General features: G+C 31.7%; 1 protein-coding gene across 1 annotated transcript; it reads right to left on the minus strand.

Moving 5' to 3' along the window:
* Window positions 1-7,155: 7,155 nt before the first annotated feature.
* On the minus strand, window positions 7,156-14,858 carry LOC108338941 (uncharacterized). Its single transcript, XM_017576022.2, has 10 exons — window positions 14,221-14,858; window positions 12,345-12,422; window positions 11,749-11,790; window positions 11,579-11,681; window positions 11,060-11,127; window positions 10,926-10,970; window positions 10,727-10,834; window positions 8,565-8,652; window positions 8,316-8,362; window positions 7,156-7,431 (listed from the first exon to the last, which is right to left on the minus strand). The coding sequence occupies exons 1-10, from the start codon at window positions 14,776-14,778 to the stop codon at window positions 7,354-7,356; spliced, it is 1,215 nt and encodes a 404-aa protein (XP_017431511.1). The 5' UTR covers window positions 14,779-14,858; the 3' UTR covers window positions 7,156-7,353.
* Window positions 14,859-23,104: the final 8,246 nt, after the last annotated feature.

The raw sequence follows: 23,104 nt of genomic DNA on the forward strand, positions 1-23,104 counted from the left end.
TGTTTATATTCCCTCCTACCTTTTTGTTTATCCTTCGGTTTCAACCGATTAGATCCTCTTTTCACCATTTTCTTTCATTTTCACCGATTGTTCTTCATTTTCAATTGATTAAACACCTTTCTACCGATTGATTCTTCGATTAGCATCATTATCACCGTTCAATCTCTTCTTTACACCAATCAATCGGTCCATAATAGGTTTACGTCATGTGTTTAGGGTTTTCTTGAGTTCGTTCTTAAGTTTATTGCATTCGCTCTCGATTTCGCACCCTCTCTCGAATTTAGGGTTTCACCTAAGATTCGCGCTCTCCTTTGCACTCTATTTACGATTCCTCTCTTGATCTTGAGTTTATTGATCATTCTGCTATGTCTTCCCTTTGGAGGAAGCTTCGAGGAACCTTCATATCGAACTCGCGCCACGCATCAGTGTTCTTCCTCAGGCGTCTTCCATCAAAAAGATTATTAACAATTGTATTAAATTTTTACATCATAGTAATTGAAATGTTTTTGTACAATTGTGGTGGTAAAATTACACTAATAAAAATGACTTAGTGTAAGAGCCAAAAAATAGAGTCTTAGGAGTTGATAAAGTGTTTAACTAATGAGACCATGTTATAGTAATAGTAAAAACAAAAAGGTATTAATAAAAATTCCGTTAAGAAGTCTCATTACTCAAAACACCTACCATGTCTCTAGAAGTCTTTCATCGAGTATCCTCTCCCTTCTATCTTCAAGTTCTAACTTTTGAGTTATTCTTTTGAAGATCAAGAAGTGTCTACAAGGTCTTCCGATCAGTTTGCTTTAAAGAGTAAGTTAGTTTTTACTATTTTCTCGAGTTGTATGTTTCCTTCCATGCATGTGAGCATTCTTTTCGCATGTGACTTCTGAGTCTTATAGTATGTTCTTTGTTGATGAGTGGTTTTAATCGTATACGTTGATCATGTTTTCGTGGTATGTAGGTGTAGATAGAGTTCTCTAAGCTAAAGGACTAGTTTTGATCCAGTGATTAGAGCTTTCAATAGGCAAGATAAGCTCTATGTTTATTTATAAAGCTTTAATTAAGACAATTGATTTAGTTATGAATAGAGCTGTCAAATGAGCCCCTTTAATAAGATTTGGCCCTAGCCCATGTGGGTTGGGGCCAAAAAAGCCCACAGGGCCAAAAAAAACTCTTCATTAAAAAAGCTCACAGGGCTAAAAGCTCCTAAAGCCCTATAGGCCAAGGCCAGCCCATGGGCTTTCCTTTTTACAAAATTATAATATCATCATACAATTAATCACAAATCATGTTTATTTTTTATCCAGCTTTCATTTTATCTTTGTTAGTAATAACTTATAACCATAATTGATTCATGTGTAATTATATTTTTTTGCCAATAAAATTAATTTTTTACTTCATAACTATTTCTATATTAATTAGTTTAATAATAATGCTTTTATACAATTATTCCTTAATTTCCAAATTTTGTTTTGATAGATTTTTCATCTTAATTTTGGTTTCTTAATTTTGGTTTGTAAATTTGACGGTTCAGAGATATTAACATAAGGTTTAAAAGTTAAAAAATTTAATTTAATTTGTAAAATTTTGATGGACTAACGAATTTATTTATAAATGGTAATCTATTTTGTCACTAGTTTAAATCAATATCATTCGATTAAGATTTATGATCAAAATTACATTTTTTTTAATTGGTGTGAACATGTTAAAATTTTGACTTAATAACTTTTTAACTTTTTTAATTTTCCAAATTTAATAAAATTAATATTTATTATTTATAAAGTTATATAATTTTTTTAGAATTTTTTTTATGAAACATATAATTTAGTCATTTACATCAATTTATATATTTTTATGTATTCTCATATATTTTATATTATATTCATTTGTCTTTTTTATTAGTTTCTTATTAAGAGACATTGATGTAATTTATTTATTATTATAATTATTATAACTTTTATTTATTTTATATGTTAATAATTAAATACAATAATAATTTTAGTTTTAGTGTTATTAATTATAACATTATATTTATTTAAAAATATTGTATCTATTATTTAATTATTTTTTATTACAATAGCCTCAATTATGATAAATAATTCAATAAAAACTATCTTTGTTCGATAAAGATAAGTCTGATTTTAAAATATTAATTTAATCTAAAAGGTTAAAAAAAATCTGATTCTATAATCGCTAGAATTACATCTAGATCTTGTATACTAACATATATGATATTTATAATAATTTTGCCTAACAAGGATTTTCACTAAAAAAGTTAGTTCTTTTATTACGTGAAATTAATTTAAAACTTCATAAAGTTTGTGGTTTAATTTTTTAATATATATATATATATATATATATATATATATATATATCTATAAAAAACATTCAACAAAAGAATTTTATATGACAAACTATAAAAAATAAAATTTTACACCGATATTAAAAATTCATCCAATCAGTAGATTTGAATTTAAAATCTATCCATAATTAATATTTCAAATATTTATATAAATATCAGAATTCGATTATTGAAAAATCAACTGTGTTACTTTTATAATTTCTTTTTTGAAATTTTTTTTCATTTTCTTTTAAATAAAAATAATAATAAAATTTTCTTTTTTAACTTTCCAAAATAATAAAATTATATATTTAAAATATACTTATAATTAAAAAATTATTTTAAATAATTTTTTATAAAATCAATATTTACACATTTATATTTAATTAAAAAGATATTAAATATCATGTAAAATTTGGAAATTATTGAACTTGTAAAGTAAATAAAAAAAATAACTAAAAAAACATTAAAAGTGAATTAATTTAGTTTGGGGGCTAGCCCCATCCTAACCCTACCCGAACCCACTTTATGTGGGGCTTTAGGGGTTGGGGCTTTTAAAAAGCTCCCTATTAAGTGGGCTAGAAAATTGGGGCTTGATTTTAGAAGGGGTCAGGGTCAATCCATGGGCTAGGGGCTCAAATGACATCTCTAGTTATGAAGATAGAATATATATATATATATATATATATATATATATAACTTGTTAAAAAATCCCTTGATATGGTAGTGTGATTGTTTCAAATTGATGTGAAAGTGTGTTATCTGATATTAGAAAAGTATGACTATGAATGACTATTGAATGCTATTTTTTTGTCACTTGAGTGGTTATGTTTGAGGTTATATTTAGTTATAAGATGTTGTGAATTTTGAAGAAGTAAAGGGGGAAGTCTTGGGTTGGTTTTTGGTCTAAATTGGGGTTTTGACAAAAAAAAATTCTAGAGGAATGTGTTTGGGGAAGGAACTTGAGTTTTGGAGTCTGTTTTGAGTCAATTAAGACTTGTTTAGCCACTTAGTTCAAAAAAATCTTGTTTGAAATGTATGAAATTTGTTTAGTGGTGATTTGGAGTAGTTAGTTGATTAAATGAATTAAAATTCTTAAACAAGTGAGCAAATTGGTATTCCTTTTGTGTTAAAAACCTTCTTTCAAATCCATTTTTGTACCAAGAAACTAGTTTTATCAATTGGAAAAGTATTGAGTGCATTTAGATCAATTAGCTTAGTTTTATAAACTTTTGCATGGCTCTCAATGATAGTCTAGCAGCTCCCAAATTACAAAAAGTCATAAGGTTTGGCACTCAACTACATGTAGGTAGCGCTCAGGCACCAAAGTTGCATGGAGATTGGCACTCGGTAGCAAGGATGTGCCACTCAACGCCATGTGTTTTGCATAGAATTTTCTTTTTGATATTCCTTTTGATTCTAGGGTCTTTCGATTCTTTGATTTGGCATATAAATTTCTTGTAATTGTTCTTGGTACACTCTTTAAGGTATGTTTGTTAAGATGTGATGCGTGGATGTCTACATTGCTTATATTAGACATTGTAGTGAAGGTAAAATGGATATTGCATATATGAGTTTTGATTCAAAGTTGATATGAAATGACTTGTGAATGTGAAATAGCATATGATGTTATAAGGATTTCAAGGGGAAATTTTTAAGATAGTTGTGTATAAGTGTATGTATTGATATAGGATGCTAGGGATTATGGGTTATTCTGACACTCTCAATAACTTCTAGTATCAAGAAGAGAAAGATAATTATGTCGTGGAGAGTAGTAGGAGGTCCTTAGTCTAATGGTGATTTGTTTTGGCCAAAGTAATTTGACGCATTAACCTTTGAGTGTAGTAGTTGATGAGGATGAGTTGTTGTTGCACCACCTCTAGGGTAGAACCCCTATAGTTCGATATCAATACATGTTTCCGGATGGTCAATCTACAGCAAAATAGTTGGATGTGTAAAAAATTGTTAGTTATTAATGATTAAATTATAAATTGATGTTTGTAAATTATTATATGTGTATTCTTTGATAACATTAGCTTACCATTTTCTCTATGTTTTGTGTTTATTTGTTTTTCTGTTTGTAATGATCATCTTTATAATGTGAGCACATGAGAAACCCTCTCTGGATTAACTTTCAAGTGGTAGAGATGGAGTAGAGAATTCGTTTAGAATTTCTTCTTTTGTTGGTTATATATATATATATATATATATATATATATATATATATATATATATATATATATATGAAAATATATAAATATATTCTTTTGATAAACTTTAGTGTGCACTTTAGTTCTTAAGTGTAAAAGAATTTGTTGGACTTTTTTTTTGTGTATATTACTATTATAGTTATATTTGGATAATTGTAAGAGTTTCAGGTATGCATTATGTTTAATTGTTCTAGTTTATTAAATATGTGATGAATCTTATAATAGTATGAATATTATTAAAAGTTTGGGATTTTACACTTAGAAAATAAAATTAATTATGTAAAAGTCATCAAAACATACATGATAAAAATAAATAAAAAATAAAATATATTAAAAAAATAAAAAAATAATAAAATAGGTGTCCTAGAAACGATTTGAAATTCTATTGAATGAAACTCTAAAGGAAAAAAATGTATAATGGGGATAATGATAAGATTAAAAGAACATTAAAGATTTGAGAAAATTTTCCAAATATTGAACTAGTTGATCTAATGAAACTCCAAAGGAAAAAAAATGTATAATGGGGTAATGATAAGATTAAAAGAACATTAAAGATTTTGAGAAAATTTTCCAAATCTTATACACTTATATATAATGGGGTAATGTATAAGTGTATGTATATATATAATTAATATTCTTTTAACAAAAAATAAATTATAAAAAATAATTAATTTATATTATGAATAATTTATGGAAATTAAACACTTGAAACTAAAAGTATAACATTCTCATCTAAAACAATAAATAATAAATAATAATATTAAAAATAGTAAAAATAGTTAAGACGTAAAAATTATTTAATTTATTGAAATTGATATTATGCTATTTAAACATAATCGTACAAAAAAATATAATCAAAATTATAATAAAAGAAAAAATTATTTTTGAGATCTGGATAAATTTTGTAAATATAAAATAAGTCAAACAATTTAAAGATATGAAAAAAAATTACGAAACTAAAAAGAAATAATATATATATATATATATACATATATATATATATATAGATATATATATATATAGATATATATATATATATATTAATTATAAAGGGATTCTCCTTTTTTTCTATACTGTTTTTTCCTCTTTTAATTTTCAAGTTACCATTTTATTTAAATTTAAGTAATATTTAAAATTTAATTTCTTTTCTGTAAATTTAACTACTTTTTTTAATTAAAAATAATAATCTACTAAATAAATAAAAATAATTTTAAAATAAATAAAAACTATCTATTATGAAATTGTAAAATTTATTTATGATGGGATGAGAGGATAAATGAGAGAAAATATAAATATTATTATTCTGGAGCACATTTAAAATTAATATTACAATTATTTCTATGAAAGAGATTACATTACACTTAGAACTTAATTAATCTCAATTGTTCATTAAAAATGAAAATTAAAGTTCACGTAAAATACGTATTCAATAACCAATTCTATATCTGGTTTAGGTTTATTATCTTTTCGATAATTTAGCCTTTGGTCAAAGGGTCAAAAAGCTTATTAATGCACATTGATCTCACAAGAAGTATTCATTCAATTATTTTCTGCAGATGAATCTGCTCTTTATCTTCATCACGAACTCGGTGGTCAATTCTTCAAAATTAAACTCGGCTTTCCAAGAATAATTTTTCCATTTTTAAGAGTCACCCAAATAACAGAACTTAGCATATGTATTTTTCTTAGGAAATAAATATGAATGTGGCAGCTGCCTAATGCGATAAAGTAACGGTTGAAATTTGAAAACATGCATGGATTCTCAATGACTTAGATTAGAAATTGAGTTAAACATTTAAGATTCTCATAAGACATTTTAATGAAATATATATTTGCGTATAAACCAAACAATCCAATTAAATTATCATCCCTAGGCTTAGAGGTTGTAAGATATACAAGTCACTTCCAGTGTAATGTAATAGTCACGTTGACTATCATAATGAAACTTAGAAAAGTATGCGCTGACAAAAAAAAATGGAGGCAAATACTCTTAATGACAATGTGAAATCATATGCCGAAATGGAACAAAGTGGCGTTATTGAATTGCTTCTTTTTGCTATTTTTTTTCCTCTCATCGCCTTCCCTTGAGGATACAACTGAATTTTTCCCTTGAGGATACAACTGAATTTTAGGCATGGCCTCAGTATTTGGTACGTGTTCTTATGTTTTGTTGATAATATTTTTTTGATAACATTTTAACATCTTTTATGTGTCATTATATAATTAATTCATGTTAGTGTTTATGATTATTATTATTAATTGTAAAATAATTTTCGATCAATCATAGAATGACACGTAGATAATATTAAAATATTATCAAACAAATATTGTCAAAGTATCATTATCTTTTTGTTAAAAACTAAACAAGCATTTAAAAAAGATGACACTTGCATATGAATCTTTGATCCTGGTGGAAAGATACACAAATTAACCACTTTTAAATATAACCATAGTACTCTTTTAACACATCAACCCCAAAAAGTCTATTGTCATAAAATTCAATTTGCATATGATCAGTAAATTTAGTTTAAAGAGAAACAAACAAACCAATAAATCAAAGGGTTAGGTGTGGTAATGCTTTAAATGAATTAATTTGGTAAGCCAAGATTTTCGGTGATGCAATGAGGAAAATGATACATAACCAGAAAATTCAACAAGCTCGTACAATGTCAAAATTTTCGCTTATTGTCACATACATCACTAAACAGCTTACAAAATCAAAAGTAATGAACAAAAACACTACGATATATGTTCATCTAAAGTTGGATTCATGTCGAATGCCTACATTTGACATATCCACGTGATTCATACCACATGCGTTTTCTTGTAGTTATCTGCAGCTTTGGATAATGATTGTATTGATACAGGAAATCCTGGGCCCATCTGCATCCATAGGATAGCAAAAAATAATTTAAACGCCCCAAGAATGAGACAAAATGCATAATCACTGTGCAATGGATGACACTAGCAAATTTACATCTTCATTGATCCCGTTTTACATAACTCCCTCTCTTGTTTCACTTTTCATTGCTTATTCTTCACAGCAAGTTAAATCTCATACCTTAATCACTAATGGTCACTTCTATCTCCCCACATAACCAGTGCAATCATGAAATTTCACGAATCTGTATGTTAGGGGAATACACCTTTTTGCATTAAGAAAATTATGAGATCTAATTGAGCACAAGTTTGATATCAGATTTCACCCCACACTCTTTTTAACATTTCCATCATTAATTCTCAGGTCTCCAGTTCAATTTTTCACCCAATTTTAACTTCAAAGGTAATCTGATTGCATTGCTGCTCTAAATCGATTGAACTTCCTCAAGGCAACCTTACAACAAATAATAACATGGAAATTTTCACTACTATGTCCCCCTTAATCCTATACCACGGTTTTACTGATTGTCTATCAGAGGCTAAATCAGAGCAACTAAATGCATCCTAAATACATTGGAGTCGACAATGAGATGAGATGAGATGAGACAGGGACTTGTGAGAAACAGCGAGCAAATCAAAATCCCTGATGTTATATTTTGCATAAAACAATAACAGACAAACCTTTCCCCACTAGGTAGAGACGGTTTGCATACTGAACTCTAAAAATATTGCCAATATTAGTTTACTTTCTATTTTCAGAAGGAAACAGGGGAGGACACACCCAATGTTTCCTTGAGTACCATTAATGTGAAATGCAATAATGAAATGGTAGCTTTCAATCTAAATACACAAAAAAACTGAAACAAAAATGAGATATAGGAACTTACCGTGCTGCTTATATGGACAGACAGCACATACCCAGCATATTTGGAAGCTGTATAACAAAGAGAATTATAAGATAATCGATGTAACCTTAGAATATAAAATTTGTGATCATGTGTATACCAACTTAAAGTGCTATGGAATTTGTTGTAAATAAGTTTGTGGGGAGGGGAGATAGGTTATCAGTTGTGATCTGACATCTTATTTTTCCAAAATCCAGAGAAAGGAAGCATAAGGACGTATGTGCTACTTACTCTTCTTTAAGCCAGCAGGCTTCGCAAGTAATACAGCGTTCATAAATGCACTAATATTCTCCCGTAGAGCGTCTTCTTTGTAGCTTACCTGTGGATATTATTGGAAGCATAAATGTTAGGGATGGAGAATTTACAAGAGAAAGAATAAAACATTAAATGCTTAACTGCCTTAGCAGTTAGAAAGAGCGGGGTTATTGGTTGTATAAATGGCAAATAAACAGTTGTAGTGGGGGGGGGGGGATTGTTTTGATTGTAGTTCTAACAGGATTTGTCATCCTGAGGGGGGAGGTTATGCTCCCAAACCCAGTCCTTGTAAAGAGATTCTTTTACAGTGAATAATAGCAACACCCATTCTTCCATTACTGTTTCTACCTTTTTGAGTGTGTTCTTGTTAGGTTCCAAACCCAGGAACCTAACAATTGGTCCGACCTGCCGTTTCAAAGTGGGGGTGAAGGATCAAGAAACTGACGGATCCAAATTGGGCACGTTAGCGAGAATGGAGATACGGAGGGAAGACTGGAGGCAATCAAGATTACGATGTAGGGGATGAAAGCAGAGTCAGCCGCAGTACGAAGGGATTTACAACAGATAATGAGGATATTGGGGACGAACGCCAATAACACGGAGGGATAGTCCGATGATAGTTCCGTGAACGAGAATCCACAGCGACAGGTGGGGCAAGTCGGAGGCAAAGTGGTCAGCGATCGCAATGACGATCAGAGACTGTGGCGGAAAAGGGTAGATTTGCCTACGTTTGACGGGTTGGAGCCCCTTACTTGGATCAATAGGGCGGAGAGATTCTTTGATATCCAGAAGGTGACAGGCGAAGAAGAAAAGGTGGAGCTTGCGTACGTTAGCATGGAGGGAAGTGCAGCTTACTGGTTTAAGTTTTGGAAAGAAAAGGCCAAGAACCGTTCTTGGGAAGGCCTTAAGGCAGCCATGGTCAATCGTTTTGGAGGCGGATTCCGGGGGACGGTGTTTGAACGATTGGCGACCCTGCGGCAGGAGGGTAACGTGGAAGAGTTCATTCGCGATTTCGAAATACTGATAGGGCAAACCAGGGGCGTATCGGAAGAACAGGTGTTGGGCTATTTCCTCGCCGGTTTGCGCGAGGACATCAAGGGGCAGGTGCGAATTCAGGACCCCCAGGAGTTGACGGTGGCAATGAGAATCGCGAGAGACGTGGAGGACGCGGCGCTCAGGGCGAAAGGGGGAAGTTGGAATGCGACCAAGAATTCGCAATCTTGGGAACGAACAATCGGGGAAGAAACAAGAAACAAGATCAATCGCCCAAATCCGAGTCGACCGAGCGGGGCAGAAAGCGTACGATCGGTGAGAAGAGAAGAAGTCGCAACGAGTGCCAACACACCGAATGGTAACGGGGGACAACTGAACGGTATGGGCGGGAGCGACAACAGAGGCCAAACGGTGAGGAACCTGCCCTATCCTGAGTTCCTGAAGAGAAAAGAAGGGCGATGTTTTCGATGTGGAGGACCATTCGCGCCCGGTCACCATTGTCCAAAAAGGAGCCTGCGGGTGGTACTCTTAGCAGAGGATGAGGAAGACGATGAAGAGGAGGATTTGCCACCACCCAAGCCTCCTGATAGAGGCTGAACGGTAACGGGGGACAACCGAACGGTATCAACAAGATATACCAAGCGGTAGCAATAACGGACCGAGCGACCGGACGGTATCAGCAGGAGAGACTGAGCGAACAAGTTTCCCGTTTCCAACCTTGAGGACAAGGTTGTTCGGCAACGGGGTGTAATGTTAGGGATGGAGAGTTTACAAGAGAAAGAATAAAACATTAAATGCTTAACTACCTTAGCAGTTAGAAAGAGCAGGGTTATTGGTTGTATAAATAGCAAATAAACAATTGTAGTGGGGGGGGGATTGTTTTGATTGTAGTTCTAACAAGATTTGTCATTTTGAGGGGGGAGGTTAGGCTCTCTAGAGGGAGGTTATGCTCCCAAACCTAGTCCTTGTAAAGAGATTCTTTTACGGTGAATAATAGCAACACCCATTCTTCCATTACTGTTTCTACCTTTTTGAGTGTGTTCTTGTTAGGTTCCAAACCCAGGAACCTAACAATAAAGCACCTTACACAACACTCCTATTGCACAAAACCAAGTCTATAAGGAGTTGGAAGAACACCACAGTACCTTTCCAAGTCCCACATGCAAAATTGATTTACTTTCCATTTTAAACTCCACACGACCCTGTCTTAACTCTTTCAACTGCCCTGCAATATCACTGGTGAGAGTACCTAGCTGATCATATAAAAACAACCGAACAAGAGTTACATACAACCCACATATTCCTAGACTTAAAAAGAATGCCAAAAGATGTCAACAAACTAACCTTCTTATCTGGCATCAGTCTGCGCTTTCTGAGGTATTGTGCTATCTGCATAGTTCATAAAAGCTTTAGAAGAAAAAAACTATTAATTCAGATGATTTTTACAAGTATAAGACCATTTAAATTGAAGAAAAAACCTTTCCAAGATGAGGTGCCATTCCAGGAGACGAGAAGCATTTGTCAACTTTGAGCTTATTTTTACCACCTATAAGTGTGTATAAGCTATTATTAGATGTGGATAGAGTTTAGAAATTTCATATTCTTGCTATGAAAAGGAAAAATTATAGTTGCTAAGGTCCCAAGGACATAGGATATTCCATTTCATGCACAGTTGAGTTACAGTTAAAATGTCTGTTAAGCACATGACAAACAAAATTAATGTTACAAGTTTGCCTAAATTAAAACATTAGGTTTAGGTGTGTGCACAGATAGATCAAAGGAGAAAAATAATTGCAGATAAACAAGCATATACTAGAAGTGAGCATGCACATACAGAAGGTGATAGCTATACAGCTAAAAAACAAGAAAAGCAAGAAGGGAACCATCAAGGCAAGGGACAATATGCATCTGCGCATTTGCTTTTCACAAATATAGTATGGGAAAAATGTATCAAAATGATGTACAAAATTACTTGTAGAAAGAGATCAGTTCATTACTAGCAATCTCCTCAATAAGCTCTTTACCACCAACTATATCAGCTCCTGCAGCTTTAGCTTCCTCTGCCTCAGCCCCTTCTGCAAAAACAGCCACACTGACGGCCTGGAAGGTATGGATAATTAGACGACAAACCTACCATTATATCAATTGCTTAACATTCATAGGTTACCTTGGGAGCACCATGAGGCAGAATCACAGTACCACGAACTGCCTGCCAGAGTTGAAATCATTATCTTCTAAAGCAGAGGATTGATGGAACAGCATATATAGTTTTATCCAGAAAAGGGGGAAATAACAGTGATTTGGGATATATAAGCACAAAAAAGAGTTTTACAAATAACAATATTTAAAAAAAATTGTAGAATATGTTTGATAGTCTTTGAAGAGATTTTCCAAGATAATTCACTCAACATATAATAACAATAATAATTTCACAGGACTTGATGCTTAGAGAACATGAAAAGGCTATGCTTTTGAAGATATTACTTCCTTCGGTCCTTGATACTAGAAACAAATGTGTACACTTTTTTGTCCTAATTATAAGAAACATGGACTCCCTTCAAATGTATTAGTTGCTAACTTCTTTTTATACCCTTAATCTATTGTGGATGTATTTTAGCATATTAACGATGCAATTTGTTGAACATGACAAACCTATGGAACCTCAGGTTTACATGTCAAATTCAAGATTTATATGTTGTTGAAAGAATCACTCAAACAAACCAACACATTCAAAATGAGGAAAAGGGTGGAAACAATGCATACCAGTTCTGTTCGCTTTGCATCAACACCCAATCTTACATGTGCTTCAACAGTTTCATCAAACTTTGCCTTGGCATTGGCCTGAACAATTTGTGATTATATTAAATGATAGCAACTGATGGAACATTCAAGATAAATTGTGAAGATCATCACTAAGGATGAGCTAATCCAAGCAATGACCCAAAAGGATGGATGTAGGCAGTTTAGCTATACTAACAATTCATTAGTTTAGCATCAAGATTATCAAACTCAAGAATTAGCATAAATTTGGTAAAGATTTCATAGACTCAACTAGTAAACTCAAGAGGCAAAAGAAATATTCAGGACATTTACAGATAACATGATACTTGAAAACAACAATTCAACATTTCAACTCCACAATAAAGTAAAGCAACAAATCAAACAAAAATATATACATTTCACAGTACATTAGTATTAAATAAGCGTAAAATATATAAATTATCAAAGCATACAAATTTCAAAAACATAAGTGCTTACGGTGAAAACATTTCACAAAGTTCATTTCTTCCAATCAACTATGGGCTCCATGGGGGCCAATAATTACATTTGATTTCAAACTCACTAACTCACTTCTTAACTAGAGAGCTTACACGAAATTATAGAATTAACTCATTTTCTCTACCTAAAACAGTGAACTTGTAAAAGTTTACCAGTTAAATAGAGAGTTTGACAACATTGTTTAGTACTATTTATTATTAAGAAAATGGCACAGATTGGTGAGAGGGTACGTTCCAATAGAGTTTGTAATAAGTCACAAAATAATGGATATCTAACATTAAAAACTCGGCAGGGGGATGGTGCTATACAGAATACTTCTATAACACACACCTTGGTACTGCATGCAATGTTGCAAACATATCACAGCTATGAGCACACATACAGTATCAAACAAAAAAATACAGTTGCTATAAATTGTAACAATTTTATACTTTCCAAATTGGTCTTCCTAACAAAGAAAAAAGTGCCATTAGTAAACAACACAATTTTTTATCTATGTATTAAATATTTGCAGCAGTAGATTTTATAAATTTATTGCAATAAGTACACGTTTTTTTCTCCAGGACAACTCACATACTTGATTGCAAACCTGAAAAATGCATTTTCAGTCTCCTAAAATGTATAATCTAAGCGTAGATTACTGTATGATAATCTGCCACACTTACAGACAGTAAAAATGACCAACCAGGACTAGTGTGTATGTCACTTTAACAGCCTCGATAAAGGCATTTACCATAAAATTCTGAAAAAGAAACAACTGCTTTTTCACAGAAGGCAACAGCTAAGAAATTCCGTAGAGGTTACTATACCACCCTCAAATATCCCAGCAATTTTTATAAAAATTTTGTGCATCACTCTCTCATTGGAGGATCCAAGACTCCTTGTTTCACATGTAATTTCTAATACAGCAACTTGTTCCTAATAACCAACAATCCAACTACGGCATTACCCAAAAGCTCCAACAAAAGTACTACGTAATGGACACATAAAGGGTGCAAATTAAGCTAGAAATAATTATAAGCAAAAAAAAAAAAGTCCACATACAACAATAAAGTCTTATTCCACTAGGTGAGGTCAACTACTCAAATCACATAATGCAATTTGGCTCAGTTAAAGGACCAAAGTTCAGCCATGTTTTTCATAAATCATGTTACGCAGTGCCTGAGTACTACACAAATTCAAACTAGTATCTGAACATTAAGAAAATAATAATGGATATTCAACAATACTTCAGTGACTACTTGTATAATTTCATTACTTCAAAGGCCACTTTAACAGCAAAAGTAATACTCCCGGAGCAAAACTTTTGGTTAGTCACTCGAAACTATTTATAATTTGAACTAATGGCTTTTGTTTTCACCTTAATTTGGCGAATGGCTTCTGCCAAATCAAGCGGAGGTGGCTTCTCGTTCTTTTTGGGCTTAATCAGAAGCGGAAACGGCACCTTCATACGCTCCTCTTCGTAGGCCTTCGCCATTCTCATCCTCAGCTCATTCTCCGCCTCGATCTTCTTCCTTTCAATCTCCGCCCCTTCGTCCGCCACCTTGTCATCGGGGAGAGGCGCCACGCGCGGGCCGTACGACACTACTCCAATCGGCGGCGCGTCCTTCACGTATCGGATGTCCTCGCGCGTCCACGCGCGCTGCGAGTCCGACGGCGGTCGGAGGGATTGCGGTTCGGCAGGCGGTGGTGAGGATTCCGGCGAGGGTTCTGGCGGCGGGGATTTGGGCTTGACAGGGTAGGAAACTGGTTGGATGGGGATGGGTTGGGAGGGTCTGGCGGGACGGTTTGAGTTTGAATCGGAGGAAGAGCAGAGGGATCGGTAAGAGGTGAGAGTGAAAGGAGAGTGTGGGAAGTAAGCGCGTTTGGCGAGGGAATGGCGGCGAGCTTGGGAGAGGAGAAGCTTGAGTGCCGCCATGGCTGAAGAGTGTGAGAGGGAGTGAGAGGTTTTAGGAAATGGGGTTAGCGTGGTGGGGAAAGAGCAGTGTAAGTTGGTTCGGGTTCCGAAAAACCCGAAATTCTAATACGGACTTTTGTGAGTTAATCATGAAAATGGGTATGGTATCGGGTCAATAATCAAACCGTTTGATTTCTGATGGGTCACAAGACTAAAGAAACAGATTTATTAATTATAACGACTCATCTAATTTTATATTTTTTAACAACAATAATGCACAATTTGTTATATGCTTTTTCAGGGTGAATGTTGATGCTGAAACATTTTGTGACCATCATTCCACCAAAAACCCCTTTTGAGAAGTTCCAAACCATTTTTTCAACTAGCCTCAACTCAACCAATGCCAGAGCATTGTTGAAAGATATGGGATTATCAAAACGGTTGTGCATTTTCCATATCACCCACATATTATTGATGCATGCGGCTTTTTTTTTTGGTATTTTAATCATAATTAAAAAGCTTATAAATAAATAAATTTAATTATTCAAACTATTTATAAAGTTCACTATTTCTTTAAAATAATGTGAAAAAGTAAAATAAATAATAAAATAATGTGGAATCAGTTGAGGTTTTCAATTCCTTTGTCAGTGTTACATTTGATTTGGCGTAGTTAATTTCAATTGAATAGATATTTAGGCTACTTTCTAGTAAGCACATTTAATAGATATTGATGTACAAAGTTTTTTTACAAATGCTTTGCATTAGATAAAAAAAGACCATTAAAAGATACAAAGACATTTTAGGAATGTTTCTTCAAGTATTGTACGCTCTACTCATTTGTACAAGCTATCTCTAAAAAAACTCAGCATCTTACTTCATACCAAAAGACTGCCTATAAAGAAAGTAAATGCATCTAAATAATGGATCTTTTTCTAAGAAGGTTATATAAAGAGGATCACATCAAGAGGACAAGAAGAATAACGCTGTGAATTTTACACTATCTTTTTCTTTCAAGCCTTTATCGTTTAGCGTTTTCTTTGAAAAAGAAAAGTTTTATTACAAGTCTTAAGATTTATTTGTATTGAAAACTTATCTTTTCTACGAGAGTTATAATCTATACTTGTTTTATAAAAATACCTTTGTTGTGTTTGTATATTCAAAAGTGAATTAAAACACTTGGTTGTTTAACTCAATGAAGTTAAACGGTCTAACTAATGAGATATCAGGAGAGGTGAAACTCGTATAACCAGTGGGTTAGTTGTAAAACCATGAGTGGTTAAACTCGTTGTAATCTTTTGAAAGATTAGTGGAAGAGTATTTAAGGGAAACTAAAAGTAGCTTAGTTTAGAGCGAACCAGCATAAAAGTAAGTTTTCCTTATTGCTTATGTTTTTAAAAGTTTTCCTAAATACTCTTACAAATACTTAAGTGTTTAACACTTATTGCAGACCATTTAACCCCTACAAAAGCACTTAAACATTTATTTGTGAAAAGTTTTAAAAACTCTTTTCAAATCCTTCCTTTCTAGAGTTTTTCACGTGTTTCAAAGTGTTATCACTTATCCAACACCTAAATTTAATTTTGACACTGGTTTTTTTTAAGCTAGATTGGAATTTAACTTTCATGATAGATATAGATCATTCACTAAACTGGAAACGAATAGCATATTGAAAAGCTTAATAAAGCTTACAATCATGCTTTAGTGTTGTAGTATTTCGAGATGGATTTTAATATTTATTTGAGTGATCTTGAATCCAATTTTGATGGTTTTGAGCATGTGCATGTTGAACCTATAGAGAATAATGATTTTGCACATAGTTTTGCTTCTAATGCCACTATTTCATCATGTATCATTAAGCATACACATATTCTAGTAGTAAATAGCATGGTTGATGTTTATTCATAATATGAAGTATTTTTTTATGAGGAATTGTATTTAATTCTAAAAGTAACAACCTTATACTATTTGAGGATTCTAAGGTTGATACGACAGAATTAGAGGGAATAAATGAAGAGAACACTTGTAAAAATGTAGGCTTACTAATTGAAAATGAATTTGTTAAATTTCTAGAGCCTTTAAAGTTAAATTATGAGAAAAGCATGAGATGTACTTGTATTGGTGATACTTGTGCCATTTCTATTAAGATCTTGCAGTCGCAGCTAATTCTAATTGTTTTGCAGGAATAAAGTTGTCAAAAAGTCATACACATGTCGCTAATGTGTGTGTGTGTGCATGCACGCCTAAAGATCATCAGGTAATAGATTTTGTCACAACCTAGTGCATTGAAACAATGAACCACTCAATTAGCTTCAACATTGACGTGAATTCAATGAGCAACATATAACCAAACCCATTTTTAGGCGAAAGGAACAATAACAAGAACACTCATTTCCACCCTTCAGAACATGTCGTGACTATGGGCCACTGCATCGGCCTGTGCAGTTCTCCACTGGACTTCATGCAGCAGTACAACTACAACCAGCTAAACAGAATGAAGAGTGATGCCTTTTCTGAAGAATTTGAGGTTTTTTCCTTCATGACAAGCAAACAAACCCAGAAGACAAGCATGACACATATCATAAAAAGCCTTATGACAAAAGATTCACAATACTTGAGTCTCGAAAAGCAAAAGAGAAGCAAGTGATTGATATAAGCTGAGGTGTTGACTTAGTTAGGATCTCAATCTTGTATAGTGATGCTTTTGCAGACTTAGCTAAATTAATAAACCTACTATTGTCTAGTATGGTATTTAATATTGTTAAACCTCAGTACAAATATTGTATGTTGAAATTATTTACTTTAACAACTAATTCTTATATATTATACAAATTCCTTGCAATGTATAATATTTTGAACTTTTATGATGTACTTTAATGTTCAAATTTGCATAAATGTTTCAAAAAAAAAGTAGGGTCATCAAAGTAGGTAATTACCTATGGATAAATCCATACGTAACATTTGCTACGACTAATTTATCTGTGGATAATCCGTAGGTAAAATAGAGTTACCTATTGGATTTTGTGATTTACTTACGAATTTTCTGTAGGTAATGATCTTTTTTCTTGTAGTGACTTTTGCATCAACTTTTGTATTATAAATTAATTTAATTACTGTATATTATGTAGAATAATTGTTGTTTTCCATCAACTTATGATCATAGTATGGCAAGAAAGGTTTTAGAATCTAACATGTATGGATCAATATTCTGACTCTTTATCTACAATACATAAAGAGCAAAAGAAAGGACAAATTCAAAAAATATTCAAATCTTAAAAGAGTCTTAAACTAAGAGGCATATAAACTAAGATGTGGGAGGGATTAATAGACATATGGCAAACATAAGAATGGAAAAAATTCTATTGCAGGTAAGAGCAATTTGGCTACTTCATGGTTCACACAAAAGGGTCACAAAGCTTTGGACAACACTTCATAAAAATGGTATTCATACTTTTCACATTTGATAATAATATTAAAAACTCATTTTAGGTTATTATAATGTATGTAAACTAAATAGAATAATATCATTGTCATATAAGTGTTAGTCCATGTGGATTATTAGTTGTAAACTATATATTATATTTGGTGTTATTTGTGAAATAATCTTTTAATTAAATCCTTCTATGTCTATTTATTATGTTATCATTCCACTCATTTTAATATAGTCTATTCATTAATTGGAAATAGTAATGTGGTATCGTGTTACCTTGATCTTAACTTAAAATATTTTTTGTTGCCATATTGAACTATACCCTACCTGAAGTTGTCATAAACATCAACCATGAATCCAATTCTTCTACTTTTGGCTTGAATATGATATAAATGCTCTATTTATTCTTAGAGTTTAGATGTCATGTAATATTTAAGCAATTAAGTAATGTATTTGTATTTCTTGAATTCAATTATTCCATGTTTCATTTTCAATGATTGAAGGTCTTTCTTCCTAAAATCCTAATCCAACAACTAAAAAGATCACTACATTATATACTCAAGATCTAATTTACAAGAGCAAGAGAAAACATATTTACTAGTATAGACTATTATGGAAGAACTAATTCAAGAAAATGAAAGCACAAACAAATATGCAAGTAGTTATACTATAACAAATGCAAGAACAAATGAAATATTTTAAGAGAGACTTATCGTATGCTTTAAAGAAACAAGAATGAAGATGTGCCTAAAAGAATATAAAAAATTTCTTTCTATATTAATATACTTGTTAAAAAAGTGATGCCTTGTATCTCAAACCAAGAGCGGGAGTGAATTGGATTTTGCCTTAAAAAAATGTTCTTTTCAAAAGATTTGCAAAATCTTTGGTTTTCTTGAAATCAATAAAACTATAATGATGAATCAACAATAAAAGAGAAAAGATAGAGAAAGATTCACACAAGCAATTTATATTGGTTCGGCCAAGCTTACATTCCGTCTTTCTTATAATGATAGAGTTACAAGAATACAAGGATATCCCATCTCAATGTACTTCTTACCCCACTCAAAATCACTATAGTAAACAAGATGTGAATACCCTCACAATCTTACCAAACAGAGAACAATCACAACTCTCTTGACACTTGAGAACAATCCCAACTCTCAATAAGAACACACACGGCTCTCTCCCCTGGTACACCTACATAGGAATGCAATCCACAAATTAGAAATGATGAAACTGATCTTTTAAGTACACTCCAGTAGTTCAAATACAATCAGAGCAATTTAGCCTAGTTTCTTGATAGAATCTTGATGTGTGTAGGCTAGTTTCTTGATAGAATCTTGATGTGTGAAAACAAAATTGATCCTTGATTCTTCAAGACAGTTCTTGGACACTCTTGTGATCAAAACTCAATGAAAATGTTAGTTATGAAATTGATTGCTATTTAATTCATTTAAAACAACACACAAGACAATTATTTATAAGATTTTCAGAATCTTGACTCGATATAATCAATTATGAAATTTATGTAATCTGTTAAGTTTTTCCTTCTACTTTAACATATTTGCTTTTGTTTTGATTTAACAGATTATATAGTGCATGCAATCGATTATACAATTCTTACAAGCCAACCATAAATTCATTTGACCGTTAGAAATAGTTCAAGCTTTAAATGAAATTGATTTTGACAAAAGAAACATACTTAACCGATTATAAAACCTATGTAATCGATTATCTTCAACACTTAACCAAATTTTCAAATCAATTTCTATTCTAAACAGATCAATACACAAATCAAACACATATTTGCATAACATCGTGTTTTAATCAATTATACAACTTATGTAATCAATTACTACACAGTTGTTTGCCCCTGTTAAACATATAATGATATCTGGAGAAATCTAAGAGATTATATACATTATTTAACCGATTATTTCTACCAGAAATGAAATGTTCAATCTGTTTAACTCATGATTCATTTACAAATAATGATTTCATATATGAAGCACAAACATAATAAATATAAAGCAATTGTTATGTCATTTGTTGTGCAAGAAATCATAAAATCATTCTTTTGTTCATCATAAAAAACAAAGATATATAGGGTAGGTATAACTCCCCCATCAATAATAAGGTTGTGGTGTATGTGTGAATCATGTTGTTTAAGAGTGAATAAGTGATGGGCATAATTGAAAAGGTGTTGTTAAGTGGTTTTTAGCGAATTGTTAGAGTAATTTGTGGTGTTTAAATTTTTTTGAAATCTATGCTAGATTGTTTAAGTGATAAATTTTATTATAGACCAAGATGTTTATGTTTAGCCGCGGTTTTAAAGTGTACAAGTTGTTTTATAATTTTATTTAAATTGAATTTGTGTTGCTATGTGTATAAATCATTAATCTTGTTACTAAAATTTTATACCAAGGTTTTAAGAATGTTTTTTTTGTTGTGTTGTTTTGTTTAGGTCGAGACCTTTGTGGACAGATGTTTGTTGTTTAGGTCGAGTTATTGGTATCTTTGACTAAATTATTTATGTTTTTTTGTCAAGTTATACATGTTGTTGGGAGTTATATATATTGTTGCGAGTTTATGCTCGGTGGTTATGAGTTGTGCATGTTGTTTTCTAAGTTGTTTAAATTAATGACCAAACTACATGTGAGCATGATTGAGTTTGTGTTGGCCGAGACATTTGAGTTGTCTGGTGTGATTGGTTGTGTTATGTTTTTTGTTGTCATAACTATAAAGTGGGGGTCTAGTTCTTTTTCGTTTGAGGTTTTGCTAACCTTGGGAAAAAGGATGTTGATCTTGACAGTAAGGCTTTGGGCTTAAGAAAAATAAATTTGTAAGGCTTATAGAAGCAAGTAGAGGTAGGTTTGACGGTAAGACTTTGGTCTTATGCATAGTGTTACTCATAAGGCTTATGAAAGTGGGTAGGGTGACTCCGAGGTTGTCAAAGTGGCGATATGTTACGGGGAAGAAAAAGACATAATGGTTTATGTTGTTTGGTGATATAAGTATTGATTGATTACATGAATATTGTTGATTCATGTTTGGAGATTGTTGGTTTTGGTGAGTGTGTTTGTTGTTTATGCTATCATGTTTATATTTTAGTTAGCTCAACCTTGATTTATGTGTGTTTATGTCATATGATCGTATAACTTGTGTTGTTATATGAGAGCACATGTAGTTATAGATCATGCTAGAGTTAATTAAAGTCACTAGAAGAATTGAGAATCATTTATGGTTTTTGAATTGTAATTTTGAACATGTTGGAGTTTTATCTTGTAATAATTACGAACAATGCTTGGATTTTATTTCAAAATTAAAGTTTTTCTCAATTAATTGATTTTTCTTTTAATTCACTTTTAGCGGTGGTATAAGAAAATATTGTTTTTATAAATTACAAGTAACATTTCAAAGAGGAGTGTTACATCATTTTGTTGGATACAACATATTGTACAAATAGAGATCATAAGCCCCTTGAAATTTTCTTGAGATTTAATCATTACATAGGATGGTGGTATTTGGGGCAACCTTATTCCATGACAAGACCATTGAGATCTTTCAAATGGTTATTATAAACATTTTTGCAAACATAAAATAAAAGAAATCCATAATTATTTTTACTGATCAAGACTAAGCCATGAAAATATCATTAAAGGAAATTATGTTGTTAACAAAGCATGGTTTGTGCACATGGCATATAATGAGGAATAAAGTAAAGCATCTTGAAAATTTCATGAAAAATGACTCAAATTTGTTACGAGATTTCAAGAAGTATATGTATGATTATGAAGAAGAAATAGATTTTGAGATCTCATTGAGAGATTTACTACAAAATACAATGTTGAAGAAATACATGATTGAATTCAATATATTAGAAAATAGAGAAATGACAGCATGTTACATGAAGAATGCTTTTATGTTTAGCAAGAACAACACAACGAAGTGAAAACATTAATTCAAATATAAAGTTGCAAGAATGACAAAAGACAAAAATATTCATGCCCGCAAATATTCGGAATAAAATCTGCAATTGATAGTTGATATATATGTGGGTAATCGATATTTTAATATACGCTTATAAATAGGTCAGGTGCGGGTATTATACTATTGGTACTTGTGGGTATCCATTATCCGCAAAAAAAAAAAAATTAATTTATATTCTATTAAGTTAAATTTAATTAAAATTCAAATTAATTTATATTTTATCAAGTTAAATTTAACTAAAATTAAATTTTAATTTATATTAAATTTTATTTATTTTTTATTTTATTTTATTTTTATAATTTTATTTAAATTTTATTTTAAAATTTATAAAATATTATTTTTTAAATATTCACTATACAAGTACATGCAAAATTAAAAATATCCACAAATATTTTTTAAACAAATATCCACGCAAATAGTTAACAAGTAGGGAATAGATTTTTTTTTATTGTGAGTGAGATAACATATAGACATTATTCATGTCCCACTCGTTGTCATCACATTATACCTAATATGAATATCAACCAATTTTTTAAGCAATTTAAACATATTGTTAAAGAAAAAATATACAATAAGTTACAACATGAGTGTTTAGTTTAGAAATTACACGAGACATTTCTTAGTTTAAAATAGGAGAAGAAACTCGTGTTATTTTATAAATATGGATTTTTGGGTATATTTCTCAATCTAAAAGTTCATACACATAACTTGTACTACTGTCTATTCGGCTGTTTTACTGAATCAACCCACGTAGCAAACCGTGTCCATGTCATGTCTTATGCTGTAACAATGAGATAAAGAAAGCAACTAATCGAAACTGTCTAGACACATTCAATTTTTGTTCGAAGGGTAATAGTACTGAAAGCACATTGAAAACTGATAATATGCTGGTCCTTTGCAACATGGTTTCATGCTTTCTTGAGAGGCAAC

Source organism: Vigna angularis, chromosome 5 (genome assembly GCF_016808095.1).
Source record: "Vigna angularis cultivar LongXiaoDou No.4 chromosome 5, ASM1680809v1, whole genome shotgun sequence".
Classification (NCBI taxonomy): domain Eukaryota; kingdom Viridiplantae; phylum Streptophyta; class Magnoliopsida; order Fabales; family Fabaceae; genus Vigna; species Vigna angularis.